Raw genomic sequence first — 18,167 nt, forward strand, 5'->3', positions numbered from 1 at the left:
AGCTTCACAAAGGCATGTTTGTGTGGTCGTAGTTTAGGGAATTTCTGGATTTTGATGACCACAGGAGTTCCATATTAAGCACATTACGCACATTTTGAAAGGACGAATTACAATGACAGAATCTGAGTAAATGCTAGTTGCTGGCGTTGATGTAGCACTGTTTGTAATAAGTCATAACTTAAATTTAAAGATTGGCTGAGACTGAACTATGTCTTTAAAAAAATAGTGACAGCTACCTAGCTGAGATTCACACAGCTGCTGTTTCTAGCTAGCTATTACGCAGCATAGAACGCATTTTCTCAATGTAGAGGGGCGCACAGAGACTGCTTATGTATAGAGCCCAGAATATGGTGAAATTATTCAAATTAGGCCCTATGCCCATGTTCCCACTGGGTGAGGGGTAGGGCCTACTTTTGAAGAAAATCTTGTGGGAACATAGGCACGCTCCCTCTTGGAAATACAACAGCAATGCTTTTGAAAAGCTGCAAACAACTCAGCGTAGTTTAACATTTAAGCACTAGACTGGATATGTGATGCTTATTTCTAGTCAAAAAGAACATTTCAGATATCCACAATGATATTACAAGAACAAATGATGTCACTTCAGCCATTCATGGGTATTGGGCTTTGATTTCTAGATATCCACACTTACATTTTAGACATCTAGAATGAACATTATGGATGCATCTGTAATGTAATTCTTACTGAGAAAAACTCCCATTTCATATGTACAATCCAAGTATTACTAGTCATGATTTTAATTTCAGATATCCATAAGGTAATTTTGACTTTCATTACAGATATGTACAACTGCAGTTTCCCTTGCCAGAATAACATGACAGATATCCAAAATGTTCATTCTAGATATCTAAAGTGTAATTGAAAGCCCAATACACATGAATGGCAAAATTGTCATCATTTGTACCAGCATGGATGTCATCATCTTAAGTTATCAATCTGACTGGAAATAATACTAATTTGACTAGGAGAAGTGGTATTATGGATATCTAAAATGTAAATGTGATTCGATGAAATGTTAAACCCGCCTGCCGTAGTCGCACAAAGTTCACCCCAGTACTTCTTTTGCTTTCATTTTTCAAGTGTAAGTTGGCTGCCGGCTAGCTCAGGAGCTAACATGAGCTAACATGAGCTAACGTGAGCTAACAGGAGCTAACATGAGCTAACGTGAGCTAACATGAGCTAACAGGAGCTAACATGAGCTAACAGGAGCTAACATGAGCTAACAGGAGCTAACGTGAGCTAACATGAGCTAACAGGAGCTAACATGAGCTGCTGTTCGGGGGGAGCGCTGTTGTTTCCGTCCAACTGCAGGAATCACATGATCCATCCAGATCCTGTCTGCTGCGAGTAAAAGCTGCACACACACTCAGAGGTAAAGGTGTAACGACCCCATTATTCTGTGTGCATTTGTATTAAGACTCCGGTGAAAGTTTGCGTTGAAGTTTACCTTTTGGTGACGTCAACCTGTTGAGCAACCGTCATTAACGGTTATTGTACCGTCCCTGGATGATACAGAGAGGTACTTTGATGAGTCTAAAGTCTGATTGAGGTGTGTTTCGACCTGAATTACTGAACTGTTTCAGACGAACAACCTCTTCACTTGTTTTTTCATCCCCTCCAGGACGATGAAGCTGATCATCCTCAATGAGTACGACCAGGCGAGCGAGTGGGCTGCAAAGTACATTAAAAACAAGATTTTACTGTTCAGACCTGGCCCGGACAGATACTTCACTCTGGGGCTTCCCACAGGTGAGTTAGGAGCTGCGAACCCTGCGAAACTGGGTTTAAGTGTGAGGGGATTTAGTGCTGGAGATACTGTAACTGTTAACTGGTACAGTTTAACTTTAACAACATCTGCTGATTCATCATCAGTGGTGGAAATGAATGCTTAAATTATACTTAAATGTGTACAGGTATAAAAAAGTAACATGACTTATATTCTTGTATACAGGTAAAATAGTGTTGCGGGGACCTGTCAGAAATATCTAATGTTTTTGCTTGTCTTCGCTCTGCAGACAATAACATACATCATATTTTACCATTACCTGTTTTTTTGTTTTATATTATATATATATAACTCCATATTGCAGCTACAGCAGACTCAAAAGCTACTCTCAAAAAGAAAATGCAACTAAAAGAAAATGCAACTACAGTACTGTCCCACTCTTTCTTCAGGAAGCACCCCCCTGGGTTGTTACAAGAAACTGATCGAGTACTACAAAAAGGGACAAATCTCATTCCAGTATGTAAAAACTTTCAACATGGATGAATATGTAGGTAAGTCTTCATCACCCCCCCCCCCCCAAAAAAAAAAACCCTGTACACCTTGAAGAATCCTTGAAAGCTGTGATCTTGCATGAGAAACTTATGTAAAATCCCTGTGTAGGACTTCCCAGAGATCACCCTGAGAGCTACCACTCCTTCATGTGGAACAACTTCTTCAAGCACATAGACATAAAAGCAGAGAACACCCACATCCTGGATGGCAATGCTGCCGACCTGCAGGTAGAGTGTGCAGCCTTCGAGGAGAAGATCACAGCTGCTGGGGGGATCGAGCTCTTTGTCGGAGGTCAGGAGGTCACAGAGCTTATAATGAATATAACATAACCAACTACACATTTCAGATTTGTACTCAATCCCATTCTGGTATAAAGGGATTTCGCAGTCAATTTTCCAGTGGCAGTAAAATTCAAACTACTCCTCCTTTCCTGTCAGGTATTGGACCAGATGGCCACATTGCCTTCAATGAGCCCGGTTCAAGTCTAGTTTCCAGGACTAGGGTGAAGACCCTGGCAAGGGACACTATCATGGCTAATGCCCGCTTCTTTGACGGGGACCTCTCGAAGGTGCCCACCATGGCACTGACTGTGGGAGTGGGCACTGTCATGGACGCAAAAGAGGTTAGAAGTCTAAACGAATGTTAACCACCTGTCCCGTTTTTGTGTTTTTGTTTCTGCAAAATCTCAAATATACCCGATCAGTGCATCGCTCAATGCGCTTGTCATCTTCCTGATGCACTAAAAACACCAATTGGGAGATGCTTTATTTCTTCACAGGTCATGATTCTCATCACCGGAGCACACAAGGCATTTGCTTTGTACAAAGCTATAGAGGAAGGCGTGAATCACATGTGGACAGTTTCTGCGTTCCAGCAGCACCCACAGACTGTTTTTGTATGTGACGAAGACGCCACCTTGGAACTGCGTGTCAAAACTGTAAAGTACTTCAAAGGTGAGGCTAAAATCCCTAAGCGACAGTGTCTAAAGTGCTATATTTCGTTTTTAGTAATTTAAATTAAGTGAATCACAGAGTACCTGCTGATCCTGGCTCTTTCTTTAGGGATGATGCATGTCCACAACAAGCTGGTGGAGCCACCCGCCTCAGTGCCAATGAAGAACTGAGGAGATGTCGACCAGACTTTGTGAAAAATGTAACACTCCAATTATTCCTTTATCTCCTGGTGGAAATATATTAGTATCAACCAGTGCAGAGAGGTAACATTAACTGATCCTACACAAGCAAATGATGGGGTGCTTGTGTTGTGCCGGAAATTCAGGTTTCCATGTGATTGTTCTTACAGCTTTGTTTCTCATTTGTTCTTTTTAATAAAGTGCATTTTATTTTTAATTTCCCCATCTGTGTGTGTGGTGCTGTGGGGATCACAGTCCCTGTCTCCTGTCACATGACAACACGGAACAACTGATGTGGCCTTTAGGTGCTCTTTGTGAGCGTCTTTTTTCCAAGACTTGTGCTGAAAGAAATGGCAAACTGGCCCTTTGAGCAAACTGTTTTATTATTGTTGCCACTGTTATAACAAATAAAACTACATTTAATAAGACAAATAGGCTTTCATGCTTATGTACACTTTCGAGGTGCATCTATTTAATTAGAGCAAACACGGTACCCTTACATATACCACTACATTTCAGAGGCAAATGTTGTTTTCATTCTAAAACTGATGGACTCATAACATATGAAGCACTGTTACTCTATTTAAAGTAATTTTCTACTTTTTAACGGAGCTGCGACATAAAAACAAATTATTTGAATACTAAATGCATAGATAAATACAGTTATGAAAAAATATAGGAATAAATAAATCAATTGATTAAAATCTAAATAAATGCATGAAGAAATAAGTGCATGCGGTAATAAATTGATTACAAAATAAATAAATGTTTGAATAATATAGGAATAAATAAATGCTGAAATAAATAATTGAAAATTAAATAAATGCATGAATACATTTATGAGTAAATAAAAATAAATCCATAAATGCAGAAATAAATACATCCATCCATCTTCATGATAAATAAATACATAAATGAATGTATAAATAAATACAGAAATAAATCAATAAATACATGCTGACATAAATGAATTAAAAACTTAATAGATGCCTGAATAAATGAATGCATAAATAAATGTATGGATAAATCATTTAATGCTTTACATTTATTTTTACATTTTTGTTCACCTACATTAATTTATTTATGTATGTCTGTGTCCTTATTGTAAAGAGCTAGGAGGTTTTTATTAGGTGTTTATTATAACATTAATTTATTCCTTATTTTATTTAGACATTCATTTATGTATTTATTTATTGAGACTTGGCTGATGTCTATGCCTCCACAGTTCCACAGTTAGCGAATATTCCGATAGTCCTTGAAGGCAGCACAGTCTGTAACCGTCAGGATCAGGAGGCGGAGAGGAAGGAGATGGCCGACTAGAGGCAGCGATACCTGTGCTAACCATCGGCGAGACTACTCCCTACACAACTACATCTTCACAACTGACTTGGGGGAAGAGGACGTATTTAGAGTCTTTCGCTCCTCTTCCACAATGGCAGAACAAAACAGCAACGTCAGATATCAGGAGGTGAGTTAACAGCCTGCTGGCGCGTAGCTACAGTTAGCTCAATGCTAGCAGCGTTAGCCAGTAACGTCAGTCAACATGTCACTGAAAACAACCAGCTCAACCGACATTTGTGTACGGGCGGGCCTGTGCTGCAGATACATGTCTTTGGGTTTTATCAGACATCACTTCTCACACTGAAATAAACTGTTACGTAAAGTAAATAATCATTATTTCAACCGTCACGTGTAATTTAAAGCCTATAATGTGACCCTTTTTCATTTAACAGCTTAGTAAGTTTACTCATAGTGGATGTTGGCCGGGCTGAACGTGCAGGCTGTCTAGTGTCACTTTGTCTCGCCTTGAGTTAAAGCCTTGACCCCACTGCTTTGGATCAGTGGCCGGTCTAGCCTGTCAGGAACTGAACAGGATCAAAATATTAATGTGAAGCCTGCTCATTTATTCACATGTATTGATATGCAGACCGTGAGTGCACTGCTCATTGTTTAATTTAGAGCTTTGTAGCTTTGGTGGTTAAACTGAGAAATCCCTGCTAGATCCGTGCAGCTGATCCTTCCTGTTGCAGACATCTATCCATCATGACCACTTGTTGCACAGTAGATAAGTGCCACATCAGTGATTACACTCATTCCCATGTTACTGCTTGAAAACCATTTCAGGACGTTTCCCCTAAAGCATCTCCAGTGTATCTGCATCTGGCCTGTTCAGTACCTGACCGGAGTAGATGTGGGGTGGGGCAGTGTGGTTTAAAATCGTCTTGTAACTTCACATTGCAATGTCAGCATATATTGTTATTTTAATGTCTGACATCATAGCCCAACTACTACATTTTCCCCAGATGGTGTAATTTCAGTTGTGACCCAAGTTGTGCTGTCATTTATTGATATTACTTCAGCTGGTGAATGAGGAGGAACCAGCCCAGCCGTCTCAGGAGGGTCCTGCCCAGGACGCACCACCACCCTACAGCAGCATTGCTGCAGCAAATGCAGGTTAGCAGGGTGCCGCGATACTAATGTTATCTATATGACTAATGTTATGTTACCTAACTTTAAGTAACAGTTATATCAAAATATTACGGTGGTATGTTTTACCTTGGTGTTTTTTTGTTGAGGTCGTGTGGTTTATCCAAACTAATGAACTCCAACGGAGGAGGTGTGCCCGAGCCTGGAGCTCTGCAGCTAGACTCCTCTCAAGTAGCTCCTTCACAGACGGTCACATAACTCAGAACATACACAATTTGGAAGAGGGAGTAATATTAGTGCATAAACGCCAGCACCACTACGTACTAATTCACTTTAAGTCTTGCATCCAAAAGCAGTAAGAGTGTAGAAGTACTTGCTGTGAAACAGAAGCAGAAGTAATTCATTGTGGCGGACGGTTCTTTCCACAGTGTCACATTATTCTCAAAGTGTGAACAAAGTCATATCCTATGATCACAGCCTGAACATGTACATGTATGGAGTATTTTAATGTTGAAGCTATTTAAGAAACGGTTTTAAATCTGAAACCTTATTCAGCCACCAGATATTCAAAACAAGGGTAAAAAGGTAAATTAAGTACAGTACTTAATTAGACGTATATACAGTAGTTGCCAGTCTTCTGCTCTAGCTGATCCTACACTGTTAGCCTTGGAATGAATAATGTAGAGGGGAATGGTTTGTGTGCGAGGCCTTTTAGAAAGGTCTGTTGTTGGTAATCTCAGTTCTTAAGAGGGCATAGGTCAACGCGTTGCATAAGTGGGTGGGGCCTCAAGCTCTTCCTGGTGAGTATATTGATCTGGTCCGATGCCGTTTGTGTTTGAAGAACATAAAGGGGCGTTCTGGGGATCTGCCAAATGACCCAGATAAGAGTCTTGGCTTGTACAGAACAGAACATAAACCGTAACGGACACAGATAATACTAATGTCTTTCTTCCCGCTGTAACTCATCCGTCCTGGTCTGGCTTTATAATTCTGCGCTGCTGCTTTTCTTTTAGAAGGAAGTGAAAGTAGATTTTTTTCCTCTTGTCAGCATTCAAACCTCCCTACCATCTGGTAAACCAGTCAGCCTTGAATCATTCAGTACTGCAGTCACCATCAACAATTTTAGTTTTAATTCCACATTAGCATCAAGATTCAAGAAGCTTTATTTATCCCAAGGGAAATTAGAATAATATATTAATAACTATTATCTCTCCAGCGATCCGGTGAAACAACTTTACAAATACTGAAATATCACTTTAGTTTTAAGGTGTAGTACGTTAGTGATTATAGCCTAAATATTAGCCCATATATTGGGACGCTGTGTAAGCTTATGTAGAAACTAAATGTGTTAACTTGCAAACGTTGAAACCATATCTACTTGAAAATAGCACAAAGACAACAAATCAAACGCTGAAACTGCGAAATATAATTGTGACGTGCCCATTTTGAATTTGATGCGAGCAGCATATTTTAAAAAGGTTGGGACGTAGGCAACAAAAGAGTGGAAAAGTTGTGAAATGCTAAAACAAAAACACCTGGTGGAACATCTCACAATTAATAAGGTTCAACTGTTTGGAAACATGTCGCTTGCATCAAATTCTAAATGAGGAGACCATTTTCAAAAACAATTACATTTTTGTCTTTCAACATCTGAAACGCTTTCTTTGTGCTTTTTTTTCATACATATGGGGTTTCAATGATTTCCAAAGCGTTCTGTTTTTACTATTACACCGCGTCCCAACTCTTTTGGAAACAGGGTTGCAGGAGAGTTCTGGATGAACAGTCATGTGCTTGTTACCTCCACAGCTTTCTTTGAGTACAAGGAAGAGGGGGGAAGATTTCCAAACCCTCCGTCCTACAGCGTTGCCACCACTTTGCCCTCGTATGATGAAGCTGAGAGAAGCAAAGAAGAGGCAGCCATCCCCCTGGTCCCCGGAAGAGTCACGGTAGATTGACCTAATTTATACGAAGAAATATTCATTGTCCTACGAACAAAACTTCCAAATAAATCCGAGGTAAAAACAAGTTTGTGCAATTTATCTACATGTTTCTTGCTATTGGTGCAGGAGGAAGACTTTGTGGCCAGGGATGACTTTGAAGACGCCGACCAGCTGCGAATAGGAAATGACGGCATATTCATGCTCACTTTCTTCAGTAAGAACTCTTCAGCATTTTAACAGTTGACCTGTTTACAGTTTTCTTTCTAAAAGAGTAAACCGACTTTCAGTTTCACATACATATACTTAAAGTCAGATGCTTATTAGTCATTTATATATCTGCAGAGATGTGGACACTGAACATGAAACAGATGCACTCGTACTTTCATTTCAGATCCCTAACTGTAATTAGGCATATTCACAAAGGCTGTTACATAATGTTCTGGGTGCAAATGTTAGTACACTCACCGCACAAGATTGTTTTCTGGCAGGAGGAGCAGGAGAACCTGTGCCACTTCAAAAAAACTCCATCTGTCTATTGGTCACACCTCGATAATGTCATGTTTTTTGTCAACAGTGGCATTCCTCTTCAACTGGATCGGCTTCTTCTTGTCGTTCTGTTTGACCACATCAGCCGCCGGCCGATACGGGGCCATCTCTGGCTTTGGCCTGTCCCTAATCAAATGGGTTCTCATCGTCAGGGTAAGAGCTGTTCAATGAATATTCACCAACACCACTTTGGCTACTGAATCAGTGTTAAGTGTTGTAAAGGTAGAAAATGTCTACTAGTTTGTATCTGTATTACTGTACAGGAAGACTTAAACTAAAAAAATAGTCTACTAACTTTCTAGGATCATGTCTTTATGGATGAAATTGCTGAAATCACAGCTCCTAACAGGTACTTCTTCATTTATTTCTTCCAGTTTTCTACCTACTTCCCCGGTTACTTTGATGGACAGTACTGGTTGTGGTGGGTGTTCCTGGCCCTGGGTAAGTGCTGGACATTGTTTTATTTCCCCCAATAAGAGCACCATTGACTTACTATTAAATTAAACACCAATTATTCTCATAATCACTTTGCGTAATTTCTTTCGAAAGAAAGTACACATTCTTTGTTTCCAGCTTTTCAAATGTGAATATTTTAGTTACTATATATATATATACTATATAATATGAGTTACTCCTCTATGACAGTGAACTCAATATCTTTGAGTTGTGGACAAAACAAGACATTTGAGGAGGTCAACTTTGGAAAACACAGATTTTTCACTATTTTTCCAACATTAGGCTTCGAATTAATCGATGAATGGAAAAAAAACAAACAGTAAACAGATTAATCGACAGGGAAAATAAGCGTTAGTTGCAGCAGTACCATTACATTTAGGCATTTGTCTTCCGTTGTATCTTATATATTTTCTTTGCAGGCTTCATGCTGTTCATCAGAGGCTTTGTTAACTACTCAAGAGTGCGTAAACTGGCTGATCCCACATATGCCACTCTTCCCCGAACAAGGGTACTCTTCATCTATTAGAGGTAAGGTGTATTAATCTGGTCACACTCATCGTGGTTTGTCATTGGAGACATTTACATGTATATATTTACATATATATATTTATATATATAATTAAGGTTTCAGTCTCATCGTTGCCTTAATCTCATCACTCACCGTAACTGGAGGCCTGTGTGCATGTAAATATATATATATATATATATATATATATATATATATATATATATATTTATATGGCATTATTTACCTCCCACCAAGTGTTAGATGCTATTAAGATCTTATGTAAATACACCAGTCTACACCAGGCATAACTCACTCAAATCTCTGACAGGGCTTCAGGCAGTTGAGTTGCATTGTGGGTAATGTACATAGGTGATTTTGACAAGGAAAGGGCCACTTTAGGCTAGCTCCAAAACCGGGTCAATGCCCATAGACCCCCATGTTTAAATGTCCAACTGACCTCTGCATCAGAAATAAACGTGTCTACAGTCTGGTACAAAGAAACAGTGTTGGTCTTTGTAGCTAACTTCACTATTCATGATAACTGTAGTGGGGTGAATTTCACCCAACTCACCCATTTAAAAGATAGCTCTGCATAATTTAGGCCGTGGCCACTTTTAGTGGTGTTTTTGAGAGTTTGGTGCCGCCACAGGCACCTCAGCTCCATCCACGCTCCACCTCTTTGCGTATTGTTGCCCAATATGTCCATATTTTATACAGACGTTGGTGTGAACATGACATCCTCATAATAGGTAGAGAGCAACAGGGAATTAAAAAAATGGTGGAAGTGAAAGTATTGCCTTAATCTTATCAGTCTGAGTTATTCATTTCAAGGTTCGTACAGTTGCGTGGAATCCTTGAAAATGCTTGAATTTTAATGTTTTTTAAGGTTTGAAAATGCTTGAATTTTGGATAAAGTGTTTGAAAATGCTTGAAATTGTATTCGAATTTCTTTCACAACAAAAAGCAATAGAATAGAAGTTTAATAATTTCTTATCCTTCTGGTATTACGAAACACACTTTAAGTTGTTTATAGCATAACGCCATGTGTTATTTTAACATGATTAAAAAAGTGAAATAATAATTTTCAATATGTTTGTATTTGTAGAACCCTGTAATGCGCATGTTAACATGTAAACATAACCATTGACAAACCACAGATATCGCAACACACACACACCTTTAAATAGTAAACCAATACTTGGGAAGTCCATCTCTAGACGTGATTTGTTCCTCTTCACCTAAACCCAGGATGGTGGATGTGGCAGAACTGGACATGGCCGACACGAGCGGCAGCTCTGCGAGGAGTTTCAAATTGTAAGTGAAGACACTTAACCCTAAATCGTCCAGACGAGTTATAGATGAAGACAATTGTCAATGAAATATTCAGGAATTATATCACTTGTTTTTTTTTGTTGAAACTTTATTAATGGAAAGTGGTTAACAGTAATATTCCCTCGATGTATTCATTAGTGGCAAATGTTAAGTGCTATTTACATCTGTCTGTAATGTATAAGTAATGCCTTATATCATTTGATGGTAGCATACGAGCATGCATCTGCCCTTAAGGACAATAAATATGGAGCGTCTCATGTTGGTGACACTTGAAGCCAACAGGTATAAATTACTACAACACTTGCCACAGCATGCAACACACTTTGTAATCTGCACTAATCATGGTTTTATTGTGACTATTATAGGCTGTTAAAGAGAACCACATACACTTAAAAAGCAAGCTTTTATTAGTCTGTACGTGCTGATATCCCACATATTTCACTCATCTGTTGGCTTTAAGTGTTGCCTTTTTTGTTTTAGCCAGGAGGGGGCAGTGTTGTCTGCTACTTTTAACTTGTTAGAAACTGTCCATTAAGGGCCTTGTCATAATAAAACATACATGCTTGTGATTCAGACGCAGTGTCAGTAGAGCACATTAAAATGACATCCATGTATCAGAAGTTATGATTTTGCCTGCTAGATATTTTTGTGCATTAAATCAGGTAAAATGATTCCACCCTGGAAATAGAATTTAGGTTTAAAAAAAAAATAGGATTTTAGATGATGAACATGAACAAGCCATAATCAGGATGAACACAAATGTCAAGTGACAAACCCCGGAGCGGCTCGGGTTGACCGCGAAGGGATGCCGAGCTTTTTGGACAGCAACCATGATTATTTGTATGGGCCTGCGAGCACGTTTTCTGGTTCATGTCCTTAGAAAAGCTTGTGTAGATGTAACATCCTGACCTTGGCATGACTCTTCTGTGAGTCAGCGGAGGCGGCATCTCATTTGTTCAGCGGTAAGGCTCCCTGATGATAGAAAAGATCCTTGGCTGTGTGGATCTCAGCCGGTAATGATCTCGCCCAGACATTTCGGATCAAATTATCTAAGAGCATAAAAATAACTCAAATTCCATTTTCAGGTGGGGTTTTCTTTGCCTTAAGATTTAATTGACAGACAGGGAAGGGAAATCTGCTTTTTGAAATTGATTAATAAGGTGTAAGATGTTAGCTGTCTTGTGGGTATCAAAACTATATCTTAAGAATGTTGTATGCAGGTGCACTTTTAGAAACATGACCAATAAAACCCAGAGCATGTTCCATCATTATTTCCCAGACATATAAAGGAGAAGTGACTGTTGAAGTGGTTTCTGTTTTATATTCTGGAGGAAACATCATGTCCTGAAACTGCAGGTTTTTACGATCTAACCACTGTTGTCAATGGAAGGAGTGAATATACAGTTTAGTCTGTTTGCCATGGCGTTGATACAGACCCATTCTGCTTATTTCTGTGATGTAGAGCTGCAACCTTGGGGTTTTGTTGTTAAGAAACTGTACAGAAAACATTTAGTGTTTAATAAATGTCACTTTTAAGGCGTCATTTCTGAGTTGTCTGGATTTTATTACAAAAGAAAAAGATTATATAAAAGGGCATGAAAAGTAAAATGTGTGGCTCAAGATTGCTTTCATGCCTGTTTTATGGTGCACAGGGTCCTTTTACACATTGTGGCAGCAAAGTGTAACTGTCGGAAAGATGATTTTTATTTTTTACTTGTTAACCTGACTCCGCCAGATGGATGGATTCACATGATTCGCATTTGCTCAGCAGCATATCCATCTGAGAACTCTCGTTTGGAGATTTTCTGGGAAGGGGAAATACCGGTTGCTGATTGGATAAACCCTCTATCGGGCCAAATCAACCAAACAGATCAACTAAGCGTATGACGTAATAAACAGAGCGTTGAGGCAAAGCTCAGAAAGTAAACAGGTTAAGGTTGTAAGCCTCCAGAGAGTAAAATACAGTGGAGCTCTTGAGATCAGGATGGTCTCACAAGGTTGACAACTTGTAACCTGTAAACTACTTGAAAACTACAAGATTAAAGGAAAGTCCAACTTGAAAAGACTCGAAACACGACTTCCAACGAGCTAAGAACATTGAACAAAATGTCTTTTTTTTTCAGTAGTTTGAGTAAATGATGTCTGTTGACATCTGGGCCCAGTTGTTCTAAAAGCTCAATTTGGATCAGAAAGATCCGGTTTTTGAACTCCCATGTTTTGCTATTCAGGATCAGATAATCCATTTGAATTATGTGCCGGTTTTTCAAAGCAACATTGGATTGGACCTCCATATGACAAAGTAGGGCACTAGCTATGTAAAGAACAACTGGCAGAACAGCCGGCGTGTTATATTTGATGAGACAGAAAACGGCAGGGGGGAGGCAATTGTTAGAAACTACTTTAGACCGTGTCATTGTAATTAATATAAGGTGATAAATGAAAGTTCAAATTAATTATTTTTTGTTTGATATTGTCAGGATTATTTCATGGGGCCCATACTGAAGCCTACTTTCTCACTGTAATTCTGTTTTTGGGAAGCTTACTAGAAAGTTTTGAACAACACATGCTGAAGATTTGATCCTGATCGAAACCACCTGATTATGAGATCTAATCCTATCAAAGAATCTTTATTCTTCTTCTTTTGAACATCCCATTTTCAACGTTTGATCTGATCTGTTCAGGTTCAGACACAATTTTAGGATAATTAAAGTCCCCCTCCACTCAAAAATATGCTTTTCTTCTTGTCCCTACAGCTGGATGTTTGAGCGTCACTGTGCAGAATGAATGTTTGTGCAGAGTTTGACACGAGAAGACTGTTTTTCTATTTATGTGCTGACAGTGGAAAGTTTCACTGGTCTCATTTAGAAAATCTGATTTGAAGGGGCGGGCCTACGAGCAGCATTTGTGACATCACAACTAGTTTGGAAGTTAATCCTGGTACAATATTCAACTTAAACAAGTGTTATGTAGAAACTTGAAGCTGCCAGTGCTGATTAGAGACAATTTTCCAGGAGTCCCACAGGACTCCCGTGATTCTGGAGGGACTTTCACTATTGATCCCGTGATTGTGAGGGAACGGGAGTAAAAGTCAACGGGGGCGGGAACACTTTTTTTTGTTGATCTACTTCTCTCCCGACTGTCCTTCTTTCTGGTCGGAGCTATCCCAGTTTTTGTATGCAGCCATCACTGACCAGTGTAATGACGTATACTGACAACGCACTTTGCAATAGGTGGACACAAGAAACACAACCTCTTGAGATTTTCAAAAGAGGAGCCGAGTAGCCTACTATTTTAAAAAACTAGGATACACTGCAAGAAAATGGACACAGCAGCGATATCTAGGATCATGTTAGAAAGAATGCCGGTACGATCAAATATACTGGAGGCTAACTGCACTGTTCTTTACGGCATCATGAGGACATCTAAAAAAAAAAAAAAGTTGCTTTTGAAAACAGGACGGGGAGTAATGTTGAGGTTTTTTTCTGGGAACAGGAGTCTTCTTTTGGGAGCAGGGCGGGAGTGAAAACCCACCCCCGTGTCGGTCTCTAGTGCACAGAGAACGGGCGTACGGTGAAGTAGGAGACATCTTGTGTCCAGAAGGAAAACCTCTGAAATGAAAAAAATGTGCATTGTCATAGATTCTGGTACTTTAATTAGGTAGATGTCTTTTTAAGGATTTGAATACCAAAATTTTACTCTTTTAGGAAAAAAACAAGATGCACATTATTGTATATATCTTATCGGTCTGGAAGGGCTCCTTAATAATTTGGGTATTTAAAAGTGCACCATTTAATAATATACTATAATTACTAATATACTACTTTATTTTAGAATAATAGAGTACATGTTACAGGATACATGTTTTCTTGTTTGCTCTTTACATTTTCTTCTGTGCAATGAGAAGACCTGTTAGTAATTAAGATGGGATGTGTTGGTGGACAAAAGACAATGGCATGCACAGTCTAATCTAAACCCGCCCCGATATTTTTGCATCACATTAACCTTAAGAAGACTGCAGCTTTGCCTCCTTTTGTTCTTGACTCATTTTGTTTTTGCAAGCTCATCAACCATTTTCACACCACTTCTGAATCTCTTGTTCCGGCCCAGTTTGTGAGCTAACGTGCGTGTATTTGAACAGAAGCGTATCCCGGTGCAGCTTCACATCCGCTTATGTTGAGGTATCTTCTGTGTGGAGTGGAGCGTCTTCATTCCCCGGAGTCACTCAGCTGTCGGGGCAGAAAGAAGATGGCCTTCTGTCCGATGTGAGTTCTTGGACCTAGTTTAGGTTTACCGTTCTTTTTCAGAGCGACGTACCAGTTCCTCTCCTGATACTTCTGGGCTTCGTATGTGTTGTAGTGGTTCTCCTCCAACTTCTCCAGGAAGTAACATTCATCAGTCACTGTGGGCTGAGAGATAAACTCAATAAACACCGACACCTTGCAGTACATTCAGGGGACTTAAGTTGTTTGAGATTAAAAGTTAGCCTAATTAATCATTTACAACAGTAACATGTAACGTCCATCTACATGCACCTGCACCATTAAGTTGAATGCACGATTATTATAGAAACTCACTGAAGCGTACAATCGCCCCTCATCGCTCATGGCCAAGTATCGCCCGGCTTCTGTTCCTTGGATGACCACGACACCTCTGTCTACGGCTTTGAGCTTTAACACAGCTGAAAGGAGAACAGGTTTTTTAAAAATGTAAACCCGGCAAGAGAAAAATGTTGCGGACAAATCTGAGATTTTGTGTCACTTCCAAACGTTGTCTGTGTCGTCTTCAGTCAGCTGACAGATGAACGGACAGAAGAAGAACTTTTAAACAATTAAAAATATTTCTGAGTCTCTTGGGAACAGTTCAGAAACTATTGTTGTCTTGAAGTCTTCGATGTCAGTCAGTCTTTACAGCATTTTAAACAGATATACGTTTGTACACTCAAGTGTAAAATACAGAGCTTCTTATTAAAGAAATACAGAGGACACATACATTTGATTTATTTTATTCGTTTATTAGATAATGCTCATTGAGCAACAGAAAAAACTGTAAAGGAACCTGTTAGCCTAAAAATGTTCCCATCTGTTTCTGAGCAGATCAAATATAAACAGTGGTGTCCCCTGTCTTTTTTGACCCAGGTGGCCCAAGTGCAGCACTGACTTATGCAGGGGTGGCATGTCACACACACACACACACACACACACACACACACACGCACACACGTGTCTTTCAGAGTGGGTTCAGTTGTAAATCCAGAGTTAAGATGGTTGTTGAATGCAGAAGGTCTGTAGTTTATGGTGATTTTAGCCTAGAGGTCATAACAGCTCATTTTAAACAGAAAGCTCACGTTTTAAAAAATGCTCTCCCTACAATGAGATGGCCACTATGGGGACTTGCATTGTCACACACGGATATATTTAGGCTCATTGAATCCACGAGAGTCTCAGCCTTCCGTCAGACCCAATTTATGCATTTCAGGCGTGTTTATGGACCCCATTCTGCAGAAATATTAAAACGCACCATTCTAAAATGGGCCAGAATAACATTTGTATTGCATGATAAAAACTACATGGGATTATCATAAAGTCTTTAAGCCTGTGTCTGTAAAGGGGACACCCAGCGTGGTTTAAAGTACTTCTTCCTGCCTCCATTTGTTAAAGCTAATGGGTCGACTACATGGGTCCCACTCAGACCTTAACATTAGGTCTTTTACTGTTATATGTCAACAAGATTCAATAAGACATTTTCACCTGGCTAAACCTAATGTTTGGATTAAAGTATTTATGATAATTAGCACAATCACAATTAGATTATGCCCGTTTGCCCATCTGAACAAACAATTTAAAAAAACATAATACATTTTTTTGAACTCAGTAATTTTCATGGAGATAGCTGGAGGTTATTTCTTTTACCTATTGGCGTGAGAAAAATAACGAATAGGCGAATGCATAGGGTATATTTTGGACTTTTTAAAAACTTTCCCATATCGGGATCTTTCCAGGCTTCTTTTCCTTTACTCAGGACATATTGAGGATACAAAATCAGTTGAGTTTGCTTCTGTTGCAATTTGTTCAACCTTTTTTCATAAAATGACTGGACTATTTAATGTCCTTCCCAACAGGCTATTATGTTATGGTTGGCAGTGGCACCACTATACTTCTTATGAGTCTATAGATACTGCTATGATAGTACTTCTAACTCAAAGCTAGAAACCATTTCAGCCTCTTACAGACACCCCTGCAGGTCTCTGACATGTCTCGCAGAAGTCATAAACAACATAATACAGCTGCACAAACTATCACAGGACTTACTGTATATGTGGTTTGCCAAGAAATAGGCCTGATCAGGACGGACAGCAAGTGAAAACGAGCACCACCCCTCTTTGAAATGTCAGTAATTAGCTTTCCCATTTTCCCATTAAAGTTACTTATGTGTCTTTGAACCTGACAGTAAAGGAAGTGAACGCACCATGCTGCAAGCCTGAGCTGGACGTAAAGTGCGCGGTGTAAAGTGCAGCAGTCTTACTGTGAACGTCCCCGTCATCCCTTTGGCCCTGCACCGTCCCATCAGGGAGGATCTGGAGGTGATGTCCGCCATTCATGCAGTACAGCCGAGTCAGCCGCCGGGAGTCCCGCAGCGGGCCGCCGGCCACCGTCTGCTGCTCGGATGCGAACGTTTCCTCATCCGTCATCCTGCTCAGAGGAAACACAGCTGTGTAATCTGCAGCAGGGTTTGTTTTTTCTCTTTGAGCAAACCCCGGCGTGCTCAGTCCCCTGCAGCGGTCAGGTGTTTGCATGCGCGAGAACGAGCGCAGAGATCACAGAGGCAGATGGTTGCGCGCCCCCGACGCCTGGCCCCAACCTCAGACTGGGATAACAACAATAATAATAATAATAATGATTATATGATGGTATAAAAGTGCAACTGACCTCAACCCTGACTTTTTAACTACAAAGGACTTTTATTTAGTTTTTTTCCTTTTGTTTAAATATTCAGGCAATTCATCCTAAGTAGAAATACCATAATGACATATATACACATGTATATATATATACATATATATATATATATATACACATGTATATATATATACATATGTATATATGTCATTATTATATATTGTATATATACAATATGTAATACATTTACAAGTGCAAATATACTTAAGTAAAAATAAAGTATTAGCAGCAAAGAGTAAAAGTACTCATGATGCTCCATTCAAAGTGTGACATTTATAATTTTATCCCATTGAAGCAGCATCTGATTGTTGTCCATGTAGATCAATCTAACAAATGTATGTACTGTTCATTTCACCTATACATGTTTTCTAAACGGATGGGACAAATAAACAAACTGAAAAGTAATTAATAACCAAAGATGTCAGAAAAATGCAATGGAGTAAAAAGTACAATATTTACCTCTAAGATGTAGTAGAGTAGAAGTGTAAAGTGGCATAAAGTACCTCAAATCTCTACTTCCACCACCAAATTTTATGTTTATTTTTAATTTCCCAGGTGGACTACAGAGTGA

General features: G+C 39.4%; 3 protein-coding genes across 4 annotated transcripts; 2 read left to right on the top strand and 1 right to left on the bottom strand.

Moving 5' to 3' along the window:
* Positions 1–1,344: 1,344 nt before the first annotated feature.
* gnpda1 (glucosamine-6-phosphate deaminase 1) lies at positions 1,345–3,783 on the top strand. 2 transcript variants are annotated; one of them, XM_083915597.1, is made up of 7 exons: positions 1,345–1,393; positions 1,643–1,770; positions 2,197–2,298; positions 2,408–2,590; positions 2,737–2,921; positions 3,078–3,252; positions 3,361–3,783. In XM_083915597.1, the coding sequence occupies exons 2-7, from the start codon at positions 1,647–1,649 to the stop codon at positions 3,420–3,422; spliced, it is 831 nt and encodes a 276-aa protein (XP_083771723.1). In that variant the 5' UTR covers positions 1,345–1,393; positions 1,643–1,646; the 3' UTR covers positions 3,423–3,783. The 2 variants fall into 2 exon arrangements, with proteins under 2 accessions (XP_083771723.1, XP_083771722.1); XM_083915596.1 differs by having other exon boundaries at positions 1,371–1,540.
* Positions 3,784–4,716: 933 nt separating this feature from the next.
* ndfip1 (Nedd4 family interacting protein 1) lies at positions 4,717–12,183 on the top strand. The gene is made up of 8 exons (XM_083915883.1): positions 4,717–4,899; positions 5,792–5,885; positions 7,665–7,804; positions 7,925–8,012; positions 8,373–8,497; positions 8,719–8,785; positions 9,220–9,328; positions 10,557–12,183. Exons 1-7 carry the CDS (start codon positions 4,864–4,866, stop codon positions 9,324–9,326), a joined length of 657 nt encoding a protein of 218 aa, XP_083772009.1. The 5' UTR covers positions 4,717–4,863; the 3' UTR covers positions 9,327–9,328; positions 10,557–12,183.
* A 2,662-nt stretch (positions 12,184–14,845) lies between these two features.
* On the bottom strand, positions 14,846–17,328 carry fgf1a (fibroblast growth factor 1a; the record flags this gene model as incomplete). The annotated part of the gene is made up of 3 exons (XM_083915423.1): positions 14,846–15,046; positions 15,215–15,318; positions 17,163–17,328. 3 exons carry the CDS (start codon positions 17,326–17,328, stop codon positions 14,846–14,848), a joined length of 471 nt encoding a protein of 156 aa, XP_083771549.1.
* Positions 17,329–18,167: the final 839 nt, after the last annotated feature.

Source organism: Echiichthys vipera (genome assembly GCF_963691815.1).
Source record: "Echiichthys vipera genome assembly, chromosome: 6".
Taxonomy (NCBI): Eukaryota; Metazoa; Chordata; class Actinopteri; order Perciformes; family Trachinidae; genus Echiichthys; species Echiichthys vipera.